Genomic DNA, 19914 nt, shown 5'->3' with positions numbered 1-19914 from the left:
CTGCGTTCTAGTCTTCAAATATGCCATAGACTATTAGATCTACAGATCTGATCATGCGCAAAGGAGATCTCGACCCATCAGTAGATTTTCCTTATAAAGCTCAGGTTTCTCCTTGATGTAGATCTAGATATCACTCACCAACCAGAATTTTAGATCTTGCTCTCCTTAAGATATTCAACCCATAAGCATGCTCTAGCCAAATGATCTCCTTCCTCTTTTATAGCCTTAGGCCTTTCACAATACCAATGTCCAAAACCATAATAACACAATACCACGGACCCGACAACCATAAGATTCCCACACGTGCGCTTTTCTCTACATGAAAGTCTGTGAACTTTTAGGACCGCACCTTTTGTTCTGTTAACCTGCGAATATGTCCGCACCTTCTAAACAGATTACCTGCGGACCCAGCCTATGACAACACCTATTGCACGGTGCACCTGCAAACTTCTTATTTTCTTCATTCTTTGTGGTCTGATCATCAATCTTTGCTACTGACCTGTTGTACTGTGATATATCACCTGTATGAGTTGCCATCAAGGACAACACTTTAGCCATAATGCCAACACATTTAAAGCCAGTACAGTTTCTACTGCATTTATGGAAACAATTCAAAAGCTACATGGAAACCCAAAGATTATTGTAAGTGACAGGGATCCCATTTTCACTGGAAATATTTGGGTAGAATTATTTTCTTGTCTTGGTACTCAGTTAGCTCATAGCTCATCTTATCATCCTCAATTTGATGGGCAAACTGAGATAGTAAACAAATTTTTAGAAGGATATCTTCATTGCTTTGTATCTAATAAACAGACACAATGGGTCAAATGGTTGCCTCTGGCTGAATGGTGGTATAACACTTCCTTCCATACTGTAGCAAAAATGACCCCATTTATGGCACTTTATGGATATCAGCCGCCATTCATCACATCATATTTAAGAGAAAATTCTAAGGTTTTAGTAGTGGAACATAACATCGACCATCAACAATAAGTTCTCCAACTCCTAAAGGATAACCTCACGTTGGTGCATAATAGAATGAAACAACAGGTAGATCAACATCGCAGCGAAAGAAGTTTTGATGTAGGTGACTGGGTATTCCTATGGTTACAACCATATAAACAAATGTCCCTCAAGCAAGCTAAGAAGGATAATAAATTATCACCAAAGTATTATGGTCCGTACAAGGTGTTGCAAAATATTGGTACTATGCCATACAAGTTGGAGCTTCCTGCAGCTTCTCGAGTGCACCCAGTTTTCCACATTTCATGTTTAAAGAAGGTTATAGGTGACAAGCTCCCAGTTCAAACAATATTTCTAGAACTTGATGATGAAGGAAAAATTATATTGGAACCTGAAGCAGTCACAGAAACAAGAACTTGACAACTACGAAATCGATCAATTTCGGAGTATCTCATCAAGTGGAAGAAATTCTCCGCTGAAGATTCCACATGGGAGGATGAGAATTTTATACAAAATCATCCAGAACTACTCAAGCATTGAGGACAACACTTTTTTGAAGGAGAGGGGCATGTTAGGTCCCTATAATACTAGTGATTTCTCAATTACTATTGTCGTTGTATCCCTTATTAATATTGTTGTGCCCCTATTGTCCCCATATTATTATTATTGTGCCCCATAGAATCCCTCTATTGTTATTTTTGTGCCTTTATAATATTATTGTTAGGTTGGCTTGGTTATATGGTGACCCCTTAGACTCCTATATATAAAAAGGAGGTTTTTCATTTGAATCATCAAAGAATTGTTCATTGTGTAATGTAAAGGAGGTTTCCCCCTTGAAGAGGCTGAATTCTAAGGCATTGATCTATCTTTTCTATCTTTTTGTGAGCTAGTTTCATAACATTGGAGGATTTCAAGAGTGAAATATTGCATACCTTTTCCCTACATATAGATACCATGCAAATAAAAATAAAACAAGAGGAAGTAGAAAGGGCACTAGCTATTTTCTACCCTAGATGTACTAAAAGGCATCCTAGGAATGAATTCCCATTGAATCTCATAGAATTCTACATAGTGTGTAAAGAGAATAATACAATGGACAAATTTCCCTCTCTACTAGGCCTAAATGTTGTATAGCAAGGAGGAGTAAAGAGTGGGTCAGAATAGTTGTGCTTCATTAATTAAAGGAGAGCACCAGGACCTTGTCCATATCAACAAGGCATACAAGGTGCACATTATCCTCACTACAATCCAAATTAGAATGCACCTTTTTCGATCAATTTATTGAGTAAATTAACACAAGTATTTTAAATATCAATCCAGATTTGAAGAACTTAGAAGCATTTCCAAAATATATCGATGTCAACTATAATCAGCTTTAGAATATAAGTTATGGAAACTAAAGGAAATGCAATTATAAACTAATTAGAAGAGCATTATAAAATTTAACTAAGTAATTTCTAATTCAATATGTAATAAGCAGGAGAAGTGGCTTCTAACTTAGAAGGACCAGATTGACCTTCTTCTACAATACTACTTTATTAACAAAAATAAAAAATCATTGATGAAAAATAGCTTAGGATGCATAAAAGAATAATTGAAGAGTCTCATAACTAAGGAGTTCCTTGCTGTTCTTCATTACAAATTCATTCATCATTAATGCCATTGTTAGAAAACTGGAAATTCAAAAAATCACTTGAAAGCAAGAAAGATGAATTTTAGTTTTTATTCATTGATCACATAGATGGAGAGTTTAAATTAAACACTAGTTTGTCCCTTCATATAGAGATTAGGAGTAAACTAAGATTCATAAGAAACAATAATAAATCATCATACATCTAATTGAATAAACAAATATGAAGCAAAACTAGTTTATGAAAATTAAGCTAAATTAATCATGAAGTGTACTTAGCTTGGTGTGGGGGCCATCCACCCTTGCATTGCACACTTGAATACATTATCAGCTACTAGAAACTCAGTCAATCATCCATATAATTGAACAACCAAAATAAGATAGAACAGGTTCCTCAAATTAACTCAAAATATTGAGAAGTCTCAATATGAAATTATACAAATTCTACATATTCATGCCTTCAATGTTTTGGCTTAAATATAGAAAATATGAAAAAAACGACCTAAAATGTCTCTAAAAACTATTTCTATCCTTATCCTATCTATCCAGGTTGATCTCATCCATCCAATCACTCAAAATTTGGAAAATCCCATGAAATCCCAAAATTGGCCTATTTCCTAGGGATTGCCTAAATGACTGGTCCTCTTTGACCAACTTTGACCGGGCCTGTTTAAGATTGGTTTGACCAAACTAATAGGAAAACATTCAATATTAGTTCCCAATCTCTCTATAAATGTGCTCAGCTCGTGCCCAGGTGTCCTACAAGTATGACATCAATGAAGCCATTACGGGAATTTTTTGTCCTCTCAAAAAATGCACTTAAAATCAAAATTTTTATAAAAATGGGGAGTATATGATTGTAAATGGATGGATAACATGGAAATTAATTGTATTTAATTAAGCAAAATTGGATCAAAAACAAGGGCCAACATCTCCCCCTTGCTGATGTACAAGCATGTCCTCATGCTTGCTTCTTTCTTGTGGACCTTCTAAGCTCTTATCTAAACCCTGTACCTGATCCAGATGCCTCTTGCTATGCTTCTTGTAGTAGATAGTCAATTCCCTTGTACTGCTCTTCCTTGTAGATTTTAGCCTTGACTTTTTGTTTTTCATACTTGTTCTTCCATAAGTTTTTGTCTTTGAACCACCCGAAAGGTTGCCTGCAAAGAAGATCATTCTTTGTTTTTAGTTTTCCAACTTCCTCATTTAGTTTTTCATTTTCCTTGATCAATTTTGCATTTTTTTTCTTGTATTTCTTTTTTTCTTTCTTCAAATGCCTCTCTAGAATTCTGTTATCTCGAATTGATCTGTTACCTCTTTTATTTTGCTAAGGTGAAGCTTTTTCTCCAATTCTTGTGTGTGTTTGGCCAATGAAGTGGCTTCAACATTATCAAAGTATGAATCTTTCTCCAATGTCTTTTCATAGGATTCTTTTTCCAATTTCTTAATTATTTCATCAACTTGTTTTTATGTGGAAGGTGTTTCAACAATCTATACCTCAGGGTCTTTCTCTTTACTACTTGTCTCTGTTGGACTTTTTCTCCTATGTCTCCTGCTAGTGAATATGAAAGATGCTTCTCTCTCAACCATGATATTATTTTGTTGCTTTTTGGACCTTGTCCATGGACAGAGAGGTGAGTTCATTATGCTTCTTGACATTCTACAAGAATTTTGACGAGACCTTAGTGATATATTTGTGCTTCCTTGAGTCTAGTTTCATTTTTCATATTCTCTATCATTTAATCAGATTCTTAGAAAAGAAAATATGGAAAATTGATTTTCACTTCTCCTTTGATATGATAGAGCAATATCACATGATAAATATGCACCACACTGTGCCCTCTGTCACATGTGAAATTTTTTTGAATAATTAAAACTAATTCTGCCCATGGCTCATTAAATCATTCCATAGTTATGCCCTTGGTTCTATCAAATGATCCCTTCCTATTTTTGTCTACAAAGAAAGTTCATCCCTTTTCTTTAAAGTTTAAGCCCTTGTGATATTGTTCCCCTAAAAGTGGTAGATCTAAGGCCAGAGCAATGAATTCTGGAGTCAATGGGATAACTAGGTTTCTCACCATGGTTTGGTATTGTGCATAATTGTTTATAAAATCCCTGGTGATTCTTTCATTGTGCCCATTAAACTTTTGGAGGAATCCTATAAGACTAGCCTGATAAAGTTTTTCTATTGTCTCTTTTTCCCAATGCTCAATCTCATCTTGAAAATAAAAATTATGCATACATTTTGGTGATAGGGCTTACCTCCTCTCTGATGCTCTTAAAAAAAACAATGAAATCAACCTTGTTCAACCTCTGTTCCGCTACAAAAAAAAAATTTCACTATGCTTCAAAACATTATTCTCTGTATATAAAAATCATAAAAACATTTTGACAATGTTTTTATTGCTCCTTGATTTACAAATCAATATCCATTTTTGCCAAAACTCATCAAAAATCCCTGCTTTGTTTAAAAAATTCTCATTGTGCATGTGAATGAAATGAATTTTCCCATATATCCATACATGAATTGTGTCCACTATATATAAAAAATAGGAAAAATTTTGTTTCCAAAATCAAAATCGAAAACTCAGTTTTGATTTAGAATACCGTAAATTTCTTTTAAAGAAAAATCATGCCACAATGTCTTTCTGCCCTTTGAATTCATACATAATTTTTCCTCTACAGAGACAAATTCATGTTTCATTCAAATTGAAGTGATTTAGGCTCACTGCTTGCTAAAATAATTAACAAATGGCTCACTATATCTTTCAAAATTCACTCATTGTGCAACACTCTGTTTTCTCAAACAAAATTTGACAATTTCGTGGCTAAATGTGGAAGATTTGATTTCGTTTACCTACCTCGTATCAATCCTGAGACTTTCTCTAAGTTTTAGCCTCGTATCCCTACGTTTTCACAACATCACTTCTGTTAAAACTCTCCTTCAAGTAACTCAGAATCCTCATGTGTTAATAGATGGTGGAGTTAAGCTACTCGGTGGCAATCGTTCAGGTTTTTAAATTAGAGTTTTAACTCATTTTTGACATGACACAATGCAATGTTTTATCACAAGTTTTGTTCCTTGAAATCTATTAATAGTTGGAGGTGATCTCTTACCTTCTTTTACAAGATTTATGAGGTCTGGTGGAGCGCTTAGTCAACTTAAGCGTTGAGAAAATCGCGATCTCCTATCCTCTTGAAAATTGATGCCTTGTTCCTTCCACAACTGCCTATATATTTTGTGTTGCTTCCTCTGTTCATAGTTCTTGTTTTACACAACCCTATCTCCTTCCTTGTTTTTTCTTAATTCTTAAATCTCCTTCCACAAGAGTGTTGTATGCATGCACATGAATGCACAAAATTCGGCACCTCTACCAAAGCAGAATTTGGCTATGATGGTGGGAATAAAAAAAATTAATTGCAGAGTAGTAGTTTACATAGTGAGAAAATAGCATAGTTTGTAGTGTTTGAAGTGTTGGTATGTTTTTTTGAAGCTTTTCACCATTTCTACCTTCCATCACATAGTCTGACTACGTACTTTTGCCTGCCATGTGTTTTGTTGACAACGTTCCCCTTTGTCCTTTCCTCCATGGTGTTTATGCTTGTCTCATCACTGTAAATTGTAATCTCTGCTCTACTTATGTCTTTGTATGCCAATTCCTTTGTATTTGTAAACCATGTAATCAACCATTTTATTGCATCATTAATCAGTCATTCATTTGTATGCCCATCAAAATGCATCATAATACCACTACATGCCTTCATTCCTTTGCATTTCATTGCATCATTTCGACTTTGCATTTTGTTGCATCATTTCAACTTTGCCTTTCATTGCATGATTTTACATTATGTGTTTAGTCCTTAATCATAACATAGGTATATTACACTTTGCATTTTTCATTATTTTAATTTAATTTTAAAATGACCCTAGAATGGTCATGTTTAAAATTAAATTTCTATGACACTAACCTTTGTTATTTATTTTTTGTAGGTCAATCAAGGGTTTGAATATTGAGCCTTCACTTTTTGATACATATGCTTTAAGAAAATAAGTTTTTTTTTTTTTTGATATGGAATGATGGTATAGGGAATGCAAGATTAATGTGATGGTTTTTTTTTATAATATGGAATGATGGTTAAATGTAGGAAAGTTTAATTAATAGGTGATAATAATAATGGTGATAATAATGAGTTGTAGGAATAGAATGCATATCAAGCACTAAATTAGTCTTAACAACTTCTAGAAAATTTAAAAAAAAATCGAAATTTTAAGAGCAAATTTCTTTACTTACTGTACTTGTAATCCCATAAAATATTTGATGTTAATGATGTCTTTTGGTGAAATGATCTTTGAATGTTGATCTTGGGATCTTTGAATGTTGATCTCGGATCTTTGAATGTTGATGTTGTTCCAGTCCCTTCTGAAGTTTTTAATTGGTGTTTCAGGTCTCTTCTGACATGTACTTTTCAACAATTTTTGTATGTGGCGTCTGTCATATAATACATGTTCCTTCTGCATAATGATATTTCAGGTCCCTTCTGCACAATATTTTCAATGATGTATCAGGTCCCTTCTGACATGTAATTTAGATTCCTTCTGCAATTCAGCTGCTCAAACTATTTTCCTAGTTTTATTACAACTTCCCCCTTACTTATGTTAAAACTTTTCCTCAAGTCTTGTATTTCTTGGAGGATTGTTTTTGCAAAATCCAACAGAAATAAGAGTAAAACAAAGTAAAGAATTCATACAGGCCAAACTAGTTGGTTTTCCTATATGAATTCGAGTTTTCTTTGTGCCAGTTTCCTGGATTTTCACAAGCAATTTTTTAATTTATTTTTATTATTATTATTGTTATTTGTATTTTTTATTCTTCTGGAATTATGAAAGGCATATTGCTATGATGTTCCATTATTTCTAGACCAATTTCTGTTGTAACTCTTTTCATAAAATCCTCTTTATTTATAGGCTTATTGTAGACTTTAAGCCTATGTCCATGAACTACAAATGAAATAGATGCTTCATCAATTGTCTTTATTTTGACAGCTCCATTATCAAAGATCTATTTTATCTCATATGGCCAAAGCCAATGAGTTGTAAACTTTGCTTTGAAATCCTTAAACTTGGAGTCAAACAATAATGCCCACTCTCTTTTATTGAATGTTTTATTTTTGATAAATCGATCATGCCATTTTATTCTTTGTTGTTGCACAAGAGATATGTGCTCTACTGCCTGCTATCTTATTTCATCCATTCGATTTAATTCCATGACTCATTGTTGTTGTGCTTCAGATAATTCCATTCCCAACTTTGCTACTAGTTTGAATGTATGTATTTGAAATTCTATGGGTAACAGGACTTCTTTTCCATACACCAACTGATATGGACTGAACCCAGTTGTGTTTTTCCATATTATCTTGTATGCCCATAGTGCATCTCTCAATTTCTCTGACCAGTCCTTCCTATTCATTTGTACAATTTTTGTCATGATATTCTCCAGGACTTTGTTTGTTGACTCCACTTGTCTGTTTGCTTGAGGATGGTATGGAGTTGATTTTCTATGTTTGATCTTGTACTTTTCTGTAAGATCTCGAACAAGTTTGGAGGTGAACTGTGTTCCTTGGTCAATTACAATCTGTATTGGTACGCCAAATATGAAAAATATTTCCTCAAAGAGGAATGTGACTACTGTGTCTTCTGTTTCTCTTGCTACTGCCTTTGCCTCAACCCACTTAGTAACATAATCAGTACATACTAAAATGTACTTCTTTCCATTTGAAGGTGGGTTTATAGGTCCCACAAAGTCTAGAGCCCATTGCTCAAATGGCTCTATGAGTACTTGTGGCTTTAATGGCATTTCATCTGATATTATTGGCCTTCCTATTCTTTGGCAGTTGTCACATCTTTTGACATAAGCTTTGGAATCCTTGAAGATTGCTAGCTAGTAGTAGCCAAGTTTCAACACCTTGTAGGTTGTCTGCTTGTCTGCAAAATGACCACCACATGGCTTGTCACGCCATGCTTTCAAAACATCTAAGATTTCATCTTCTCTAACACATTTTCTTATTATCAGATCAGAACTAGTATAAAAGAGATCATCATTGACCCAGCTATATCTAACACTTTCTCTAATTATTTTTCTTTTTATTTGTGAAGTGGGGTGGTAATTTTCCAGAAGATAAATAGTTTGCTATATCTACAAACCATGGTGTTTTGACAGTTATTGAAAATAGATGTTAATCTGGAAAATTATCTGAAATAGGATTCAGATCACCAAGTGAATGAAGCCTTGAAAGAAAGTCAGCTACTTGATTATCTTTACCTGGTCGATCTTGAATTGTAATGTTAAATCACTGCATTAACAATAGCCATCTAGTAATTCTACCATTTGTATTTTCTTTATTCATTAAGTATCTAATGGTTGAATGGTTTGTGTGAATGAATACTTGATAGCATGTTATGTAATGCGTGAATTTATTAACTGCATGTACTACAACTAACATTTCTTTTTATGTAACCGTGTAGTTCAATTCTGTCGATGTTAAGTTTTTACTTATGAAATATATGGCATAATTAAACTAGTTTTATTTCTATCCAAGTGACGAACCTATAGCTGTGTCAGATGCATCTATGGATATGTGAAATGTCAAAGACCAATTTGGTCCTCAAAGAATGGGGCCAACTGACAATTTTTCTTTTAATAATTGAAATGAATTTTGACGATTATTTGTCTATTGGAATTCAACATCTTTTTTACTGAAATTTTCAATAAATCTCCTATAGTAGCCTGCATAACCCAAGAAACTTCTTACTTTTCTTGAGTTGTAGGTGGCATTAAATTCACAATGACTTGCATTTTTGCTGGATCCGCCTTAATTCTTGATGAAGAAACATATTTTCCCAACACTATCCCTTCAGTCAACATCATGAATCATTTTTCATTGCTTAGGGATAGATTTTTCTCTATGCATCTTTTCAAAACTTTCTCAATATTTTTCAAACAATCATAAAATGTGTTTCCATGTATAGTGAAATCATCCATATAAACTTCTACACATTCATAGATTAAATAAGCAAAGATTGCAAGGACTTCTCTTTGAAAAGTAGCATGTGAATTACATAACCCAAAAGGTAGAACATTATATGCATATGTTCCCCATGGGAAAGTAAATGTTGTTTTGTCCTGGTCTTCCAATGCTATTCTGATATGATTATACCCACTAAATCCATCTAGAAAAGAAAACAACCTCTTCCCAACTAATGAATCTAGTATTTAGTCAATAAATGGTAGCAGGAAATGATCTTTTAATGTGTCTTTATTCAATTCCCTGTAGTCTATGCATATTCTCCACTTCCCATTTTTCTTTGGCACTACCACTAAAGGAGAAACCCATTGACTATCAGAAATAGGATAGATGAATCCAACTTGTAACAGTTTCTACAATTCTTCTTTCACTATTTCTTTCATCATGGGATTCATTCTTCTTTGAGGTTGCCTTACTCGTTGATATGATCATCATTGTAGATGTGGTGGATACATGTTTTTGGATGAATCTCTTGAATGTATGTGTAATCCTAAGCAAAAGATTTTTGAGTTTTTTTGTAACAATGCTACTACCTCTTGTTCTTGTGATGATTGTAAGTTATCACCAATATTCAAATTATTTCCACGATAAATCTCAATGATTTTACTTTTTGAATTGGTAATTGAGTTAACAGGAAAAATATTTGCGAATGAATCTTGAAATGATTGAATTGTGAAATTTTCCTGAAAACAGTGATTCAAAAGATTACTTGCAGCTTCATACTAAGTTACTCTAAACTGCTTCGAAATATCTAGTTCTAAGATGAAAAGGTCTAGTAGATCCTCATTCTCTTCTTCTTCTCTAAGGTTAAAGACTTGATTAATACTAAGAAAAGATTTAATTTCCTGTTTTTCTTGTCCTTCAAACCATGATAATAAAGAAGGTGCTTGTGCTAGAGAATAGAGTGTGATATGTTTCCTTTCATCACCATGTGCAATAATCATACTTCCCAATTTGCATCCAATGAAGGCATCTGCAGTGGCTAAGCATGGCCTGCCTAAAATTAGAGGATGGCCTCCTAAATTTGTTTTTGGATGAAAAACGAGGAAGTCTACAGGATACTCCCATGAATCCAAAGAGACAATGATATATTCTAATATTCCTTCTGGTACAACTTTAGATCTATCTTGAAGCTCTAGAATTGTAGTAGTAGATCTAATGTTGTTTAAGTTCAAATGTTTCATAGTCTCTGTAGTCATAACATTTATAGCTGCTCCAAAATCTATCAGAGTACTTGGAACTAAAAAATTATTAATTGAAATAGTAACCATAGGAATACCAGGGTCAATATATTTTTCAACTGTTGTTTTTGTAGACACGAGGTTAGCTAGTTTTCCAATGACCTAGATTGTAGTACGATCCTTTTTCGTTTTTCAAGTTTTCTTGATTTATAACTCCTTTATTGTTTTCACATAAATTGGAATATATTTTATTGCTTGCAACAAAGGAATTTTAACATAAGCATTTTTCAATTCATCCAAAATATCAAATTCAGGAAGAGACATTTGAATTCTCTACTCTACTAACCTCTCTGGATAGGGTGGTGTTTGACTCATTATAGGTTTTCCTTACTGATTTTGATTTTCTAAATGAGATGTTTCAGCTTGTTCTTCGTGTTCAGTTGGTTCTTCTATGATCAAAGGGGAATTTTTATGTAATACTTTCCCCAAACCTTAAACGGACATCGTTGTTTCCAGGAAAACTAGTGTCTTTTCGATCTTCTAGTCCCACTAAGATGCGTAGCTATCTTAGAAACAAACAATCAAAGAAAATTGCGATTTCCTTTATGTATGATAGATAAGAGAGAAGCAAAGGGGACCAACCTGTGTCTTCCACTTGGCTCCTTGCTTGTTTCCTCTCTCCCTTGATAGAGCTTGCCACTCCTCTCCTACTTGTCCCGCTTTAGAGAATACCTGTAGAGGCAAAGCAACAAAACACCATCAAAGCATCTCGCTCTATAATATCATAAACAATGCAGAATCAGAAATACATTGACCATACAATTGCATTCACAAATAACAATATTCACGAATACACGATTATATGGAGGAAAACTCATACAACTTTATTAATAGTAGAAGAGAGGATTACAACCCAATTGTCTGATCCAGCATCATCCTCCCAGCATCAAAGCCCTCTTCACCTCATGAAAAGCAAGATCACCCAACAATACAATGTCTCTTCTCAAAGATAAACCAACAACACTTCCTTACAAAATACAAAATTCTAGCCTCCAGATCTCTTAGATGAGGGATCCATTTATAGATGTCTTGCAAGGGTGTGGGTTAGCTTTGGGTTTTTTATTAGTGTCATTCCACTGATAGTTCTTGGTTCCACTTGGAGATTTCATTGATCTCTTACTCATCCCTGGGCAAATTTAGAGAGGCAAGTGTCATATGAGAAGTTTCTAGAAGATTCCCTGGGCATCCACATAGCAAATTGTCTCTGCCATTTGTCTACTCCCTCTCATCACACCCCACAGAAGACTATTTCAGTATGCATTGCACCTGGCTAGTGTAACAACCAGTATGCATCGTACCTTGACCATGGAGCAGTCAATATGGTCCAGTTTTGGCTAGTTCTAAGTGGTTTTTTAGGTGGAACTTCTGGGAAATGATGTAATCAGTTGACCATGATCCTTTAGGGTATGAAACAACACTTTTAGGGGTTAAAGAGCCCTTGGTTTATCGACATATGTGATTGGGGTTGAAGTGACCAAATATGTCTATAACAGTTGCCCCCTAAAGCATGAGGTCGTAAATATTTTGATGTCAGGTTAAATGCTTTATCATGAGGATCCGACGCATTCGAACTAGAAGGTGACCTATATAAGATACAATATAATACATCATCATCATAATATTTTCATGATCTGGCTAAGGCGGGCATTCCCATGCTCAGCATTATAAATTCATTTTCATGTAAATAGGATAGATAATCATTTTTTGTTGCAAACTGGTGATTCTTTATATGTAGAGTCATCATCCCCTAACTTGGATGATCATCTATGCAGCTTCTGTGTACATTTGATGTTTTTATTTTCCTGAATATATCGCAGCCCAGATGGATGAAACTAGATTCGGGGTCTTCAAACCCGTTCAATCTTCGCCCGATGTACAAGTCAATCCATGTGAAAAGATGTTTTGGAGTCGAACATGGAAAGACATTGTCTGATTACTAGCCAATGATGTAAGTTGTTAACAGGCGTGAGAGGAATCACCGATAATGATAATGACCCTCAAGGTACCACAGTACAATTCACGTGGTGTGAATATATGAATCGACCTCGAACACCACGTAAAATCTTTCGGTCGAAGGCCATTGATGTAAACCTGTCACCGGAAGTGAGAAACTTGCCATTGAGGCATGCACGATTCAAAGTACTAAAAGGGTTGTTTCTAAGTCAACTTCTTGGATAATAAGCTAATGTTGACAAGAAGTGACCCGTCATAGGAGGGCCTTAATGTATCCCACATCTACGACATGTAACGAAGAAAATGATTTTCTAGAGGTGAAAACGATCTAATGATACAAGGTTCAGGAATGGCGGTCATGAAAAATGGAGGGTCAAGGTATTGCAGTGGATGAGGCATTAGTTGGGTGGTGAATTCTCTGAATGACTTCTCTTGAACATTTCGGCGACACTGAGATGGATTGGTAGCATTAACCCCAAAATATGGATGGTGTGGAGGACCAATGGTGATATGACCGGTGAATAGAATAACCCAACCCAGCTCAATCATGGTGATGGAGTGAAAGTGTCATGTTCAAGAGTGACCTGCTACCAATGAAGTTCTTAAACTTTTCTTCCCTTTTTCCTTAGTCATTGTTGACCAGTACCTCTTTATTTTTGTCAAGCTTGAGGAGGATAACATATGCTTGTTTATAATTTGCCCTTCGAGCAAACCTGTCACTATGTTTTAGTGAGCCTAGCGACAATGAAACTCGTTCTTGTCTCAGTGGACAAGTTTGTCGCTATTGTTTTAACTATTTTAACAACAAGGATAACTCGGTCCTTTTCATGTTTAAAGAGTTTGAAAATGGATGAAAAGGAAACTCCAATAGTCCTTTTTCGTAGCATAATCCCTTAAGTCCGAAAAAGTATAAAATAATACGAAAGGGATGACTTTTCGATTGCTTTAGCGAGCCGAAAAAGACAAGCGCTCGATCTTTTTGTGGGATGATCCCTCAGGTCCAAAAAGATTAAAATGTAGAGGAGGGATGGTTCTTCCCTTTACTTTAACGATCTGGAAAGGCCAGTAGCTCGACAATATTTTCATATTTAACGAGTCTAAAAAGAGCTTAAAAGAGACTCATTTTTTAGGAACAAGTGGTGTTTTCGGGTAGCAACTGGTTCTAGGTAAGTTTGGAACTTCTCAAAACATGGCAGTGTGAAGAGGTTGGCTAACAGAATCAATCATCGTAGCTATTCCTCAAAAGGGTAAACAATCAAGTGGAAGCGTATGATCGGCCAAAAGAATGGAGGTGATGGTAGGAACACAACCAAGGTTCAAAAGGCTGATAGCTGGGTGATCACAAAGGTTATTTACCGAGGGTGGATTCATTTTTTAATGAGCTTGAATCGGAAGAAACTATGCTCAGTGGCAGGTTTATTTTTTAACAAGCTTGAACCTTGCGAAAACATTGCTCATTTCCAGTCGTTTAAAGATGTCTCTTATTAGTAGGTTCATTTTTTAGTGAGCTTGCACCATGCTAAACTTTGCTCATTGCCTTTTTATGTAGGCTAGAAATGACCAAACTACAGAGCTAAGTACACTAAAAGCTAAGGAACTACTGAGGTTAGGTAGGATGGTTTCACCAGCAGATTAGACAAAACATTTCCTTTGGTCCATCTAGTGTGTAGACATTTTAGGACCAATGCCTAACCTAAGAAGTTAACATTAAAAAGCTATAAAGCTAAAAACGCTAAAAAGATAAAAAATGAAATTGGTCGTCTTTTGCTTGCATAAAAAGGTTTGCATGCCCCAGGTATTGAGAAAAGGAGAGTTCCCAGGCAACCATATGGAAGTCCCTGCAGTTAAGCAGGATTGTTTTTGTCAGTGGTTAGACAAAAAACACTTCCTTGGCTCTGCCAATTGAAATAGACAAAGGTGAATGGTGTGAGCTTCCAATCACATAACCTACGAGGAAATAATTGTTTCATACTGATCCTATAACCTACAAGGAAATGGCGTTTCAGACCAATCATATAACCTACAAGGAAATCTATCTTTTCAGCCGGGTTCATCTACTGAAGCAGACCAGGGTGCATGCCCCCTAAACTTCGTTACATTCACCAAAATACTTGCGGTAATTAGGTGGATGAAATGAAGGTTGAAGAGACATTATTGACACAAAGAGACCATTGAGGGATGATGTTTGACTTGTAGCTGTGTTTGAGCTGGTGGTGGGCTCCAGTATTGTAGCAATAATGCTACAACTCCTGGAGCTTCCTATCTCTAATTTTATCAACCCGGTAGTTCGTACAAACTTGGAAGCGACGGTGCTGTATGCGCAAGTACTAGCTCTTGTCGCAGCTGTCACTTGGTCAGCTGGCACAAGTCCGCTAGGGCTCAAGCCAACTTCTATATGTTCTCAGAATAAGCTTTCTAAATGATGGACAAAGGCTATCTCAAAGGAAATTAATCTACTTTGCAAAAACGAACTGAAAGCCAACCAAAACATGGAAACCCTAGTAAACCCTAATCTGACTAGCTTAACCTCTATGATGCAATGGTGGGAGTGCAAGTGTCTGGAAATGATGCCATTACTTCTAATGATGTGAAATGCATGAACTTAAACTACTTCTATTGAAAAGAACATGTTTTTGTATTTTTGCTTAAATGGTTGGAGTGATGATGATTTTGTTTCTTATTAGGGTTTGGTTGTGCAGAGGTGGTGCGAAGGGAAGGAAAGCTTGGGAAAGGTCGGGGGGGCTAGGAGAGGTTCCAGGGGATCCAAAACATCATTCCATAGAATTCTACAACGTTCAGGTGCTAGGCAACCGAGTGTGCAGGCTTCTACAGGATGTCTGCAGGGGTTTCTACAGGATGTTCAGAGATTTCTACAGGATGTTCTGAAAAGAGGATTTTGGAGCATGGGTGAGTGAGGGAAGATGCATGAGTGGAGATGGAGGTAGGATAGGGGTCTGAAGTGACCCAGGAACTGATGGATGGAGCGGTGAGATGATGTGGAAGGCTGACTTGCATCAACGAAGGTTTAGGCAATGGAAAAGCAAGAAGGTAGGGTTACGTGGCAAAAGAGCAGATGGGAGATGAGGAAACAGACATGGTGATGGAGGAGCTGATCTGGACGAGGCTCAGATGAACGAGGAGGTGATGAAGGTGATAGAGATGTCCTGCACAATGCTCATTCAAACGAATCAATGAATCCTTGCAAACAAACCAAGTCCTAGCTAACTTAATCCAACTGTCAATGAAATGAATAAACAGCAGCTTTGTTTGGAAAGAGAACCATGTACAACACGTGAGTAAGAACATTCAAAAAGATCTAAATTCATGACAAACTCCTACCAATCGATTCTAACCATAAAAAGCTACTTTAACCATCAAAAGAAATCTAAATAACAAAGAAAGATCTAAATCTAGATAGCAGATTTTATTTCAAGAATGCAGCAAAACACATAAAGATAAACAAGGGAGGTACTGAGCGCTTGAGATGGGCCCAACCCCAAGAGCTACAGCCTTCCAAGAGAGATTTAGAGCTGGTGTAAAGCTGGATTCATCTTTATTAATCAAGAATGAAGAGTTACATCAAAACTGTCCACAAGGAGAACTTGAAAATGAGCTGACAGCAAAACTAATCTATGGCCTAAAAATCAAACTACAAAATGACTACAACAAGACTATGAAATGACTAACTATTGGCTACAAAAATTACTAACCACTAGCTAACCAAAATGAGGCCCTAAGCCTTCTTATTTATACAATTTGAGGACCCAACAGTCCTCCTAAAATTTAGGGACTTGGCTGCCCAAGACTTGTAGTTAACAGCAGTCCTACTTGACTTGCTTGGCTGCCCTTGTGCTCATTGATTTGGTGGCCTTTGAACTCCGAGCTGATGGTGGAGAATTCGAGGTAAGGGCCCATAAATGAGGGGGACACCTTCCTACAAATCCTCTAGCTTGTTCTCCCACGAATTTGGCTGCCAAGTGCTCATTAAGACCTTCAATTTTGTCTCCAAGTTGACCAAAAAGGCTACACAAAGCACCCATTAGACTTGTTGGCATAATGACTAACCAAATTCACTCTATTAACATAAATATAATCAAAAACATGCAATAAACTAATGAGAATGGTGGATTAAGTCAAATTAGGAGGTTGAATGAGCCCAAATAATTGTCCATTTTTGGGGCTCATCATCACCCCCTATTGAAAGTGTTGCTCATCCTCTGAGCAACCAATCTCTCTCCTCATCTTTGATACCCCTGGTGGCTTCTTTGGCTAACATCTTGGCCGACTTCTCCTTTGGCTTCCCTCTTTCCAAACTTCCTGTAGAAACAGTTCGCTGGCTTCCTGTAGAAACAGTCCTCTGTCTTCCTGTAGAAACAGTCTGCTAACTTCCTGTAGAACCAATTTTCTCTGATTTTGCTTGCTTGGCTGGGGGTGCCTTCTCCTTGAACTGTGCTTCCTGAAAGCTGACGAGTCCAACATGAATGGCAAGTCTAATGTATTATAAAAGCACACAAGTACAATGAACTGCCCGAGAATAGATAGTGCATGACAAATCTGGATGGGAAAGAGTGTTTCCAGGCCTTTAACTGAATCGAATGGCATTCTTAGTCTTGGATTTGAACTCTACTAAGAATTGATAACAGAAGCAGACAAAACATAATATAGATCAAGGGCAGAGAAGATATGACTTGCTCACATATCACTGCTATGAATCAGCATTTCCCTTCAATCTGAAATTGCTTCAAAATAGGCCAAAAATGAGAATTCCCAAGTTTTGTTTCAAGCTGTTGTATAACTAGGAGTAGAGCAAAACTTCATACCGAATCACACTTTTAAGAATTCTTTCACATGGAATAATCTGGCTATTGCAAAAGACCTTGTGAACCCCTTGGAAAGTATTGAAATAAACAAATCTAGCCAGAACAACACCAGAACTTTCCAGTTTGTTTCATGGTAGATTCACGTCATGTAAAATCACTGTTTTTCCATTCGTTAAATTTGATTCAAATTTTTGTTCCTAACATGACAATACTTTCCGACTGCGGCAGCTTTCTCTTCTTCATTTGAAGATGTTGAAATAAGTTTTGCTAAACATTTCATATATTTTTCTCCAAGATGTTCTGCTAATTTTCTTTTATCTCCATCTTGAGACAAGATAAACAACAGTTTCACAGCATAAGCTCGCATTTCAGAGTATGTAGCTTCACAAAAAGGGAAGCAATACTTGAATTTCTCCTCCCTCTCTTAAATTTGTCCTTGCCTCAACAGCCGCTGGTACACAACAAATGGCATGGAATGCTCGAACAATGCTTCCATGTATTGAAGGTGGTGTCCAATTTATTAAAGATAATAGCTGGTATATGATCTCATCAGATCCCAATAATGCAGCTGTTGTGTCATTTGTTCTTTGGGGCAATGCTGTAGACATAGCAAGGTTTGCATAGGTATTAGCAGCTTTTTCTCTCAAAGCAAATATAGTTGACAGTGGTGTGCATAGAAGGTCCAAGATGGGTCAAACCACCCCATCTTGGATCATTTGTAAAGCATTCTCAGGTAAACTTGAAAGATTTTGAAGTGCCCCAATGGCTGCTAATTTTGACTTCAAATTAACATTTGAAATCATTTCAAGAAGTGGAAATACAACTCCCTCTTTGAGCAATGCAGCGTTGTTTTGATCTGTTAAACCTATCTCTAACAACTTACTCGCCATAACAATCTTCATTGTTTCAGACCCTTCTCTCAGGTTCTGTATCAAGGGCTTGAAATAGTTCGCCTGTGCCATTTGCACTACATTATGCTCACTGTATGGGAGATTCTCCAGAACTTCGTTTGCATCCTTAGCAGCTTTAGGATTGTCACTATTTGACATTGTTACAAGGAGGAGGATACAACCTTGTACCTTGCTAATCTGTTCACACACAGCCATATCCTTTGAAAGCTCTAAAAGCAATTCCACGGCTTTCATACCCTCTGCAATATCACGTGCAAGTGGACGAACAATAAAATCAATAGGATGATCCACCTCAGCTATTTTCACCTTTCTTCAAGCTCCAAACTTGATGAAGAGAAACTCAGGCTTCTCTGCTCTGCTGCATTTCCTGTAGAAGACCCCACCCGTTTCCCGTAGAACGTGATTCTGCCTTTGAGTGAGCCCGATGCACGAGTGAAATTCGAACCAGGTAGGAAACTCAGCGGAGGACGATAGGTTAATTCGATTGTGGAAGCAGAGGATGTATACTTCGAGTTAAACATGATGCAAGTGCAAGTTAACAGCAGTCTATGAGTTTCAGCTGAGCGCTCAGATTTCTGCGTGATTTTTGGAGTGAGGTGGCAGAGACATGTGTTGGCCATGCAGACAGTTAGGCTATCATGAACTGTATGTTTTCTTCTTGATCTGCTGCACTGGAGTTGAAGCAGCCGACACTAACTGTTTTTTTTTTTAATTTTCACGTGAATGACTGATCATGCTGCGTGATTTTTGCCTTGATGAGTGCAATTGACTTAACCTTGCTATATTCGTGGCTTAATTCCACCATTCCATCAATTCATGCAGTTTTCAAATTAAATCTATGCAATAGAAGAATGAGATCAGTCACATACCTCGAAGTTGAATGGCTGCTGTGAGCTTTTTGCTGCTGCATGCTTAGTTTTTCTGATTGCATGTGGCTTGGCTATTAATCCTTGATTGCTTTTCCTTGTGCAGGTGTCCTCTGGCCGGATCTGAGCTGCATGCAGTTGTTTTCACGTTCAGATCTGCACCTTCAAGCTGCTGCTGCTGCATGGTCACAAAATCAGAACTTGTTTTCGCCATTGCTCTCAAACGGTAAATCGGATTGAGCTGAAACTGGGTGAGCATGTTCCTATCATCAATATGCATCTCCCATAGCAAAATCGTGATCAATGGATGCACAGATTTCGAGAAAAATGGAAAATGGCTGAAGATTTTAGAGCTCGATTTCTCGGAAACCGTGCATCAGAATCGGCTGAAACTGCTTGGGTAGGTTACCATCACTCATATGCATATCCCCATGAAACAGGTTATGA

The 19914-nt window shown here is 36.5% G+C and overlaps 1 protein-coding gene across 1 annotated transcript; it reads right to left on the bottom strand.

Moving 5' to 3' along the window:
• Positions 1-18382: 18382 nt before the first annotated feature.
• Positions 18383-18835, bottom strand: LOC149194650 (U-box domain-containing protein 43-like). The gene has a single exon (XM_089407748.1). It carries the CDS (start codon positions 18833-18835, stop codon positions 18383-18385), a length of 453 nt encoding a protein of 150 aa, XP_089263874.1.
• Between the last annotated feature and the right edge of the window lie 1079 nt (positions 18836-19914).

The sequence above is a fragment of the Pinus tabuliformis genome, chromosome 2_2 (assembly GCF_031772625.1).
Source record: "Pinus tabuliformis cultivar Carrire ecotype Pingquan chromosome 2_2, CPIR1, whole genome shotgun sequence".
Classification (NCBI taxonomy): Eukaryota; Viridiplantae; Streptophyta; class Pinopsida; order Pinales; family Pinaceae; genus Pinus; species Pinus tabuliformis.
The sequence above is the reverse complement of the archived record's forward strand: the minus strand, read 5'-3'. Positions and strand labels throughout refer to the sequence as shown.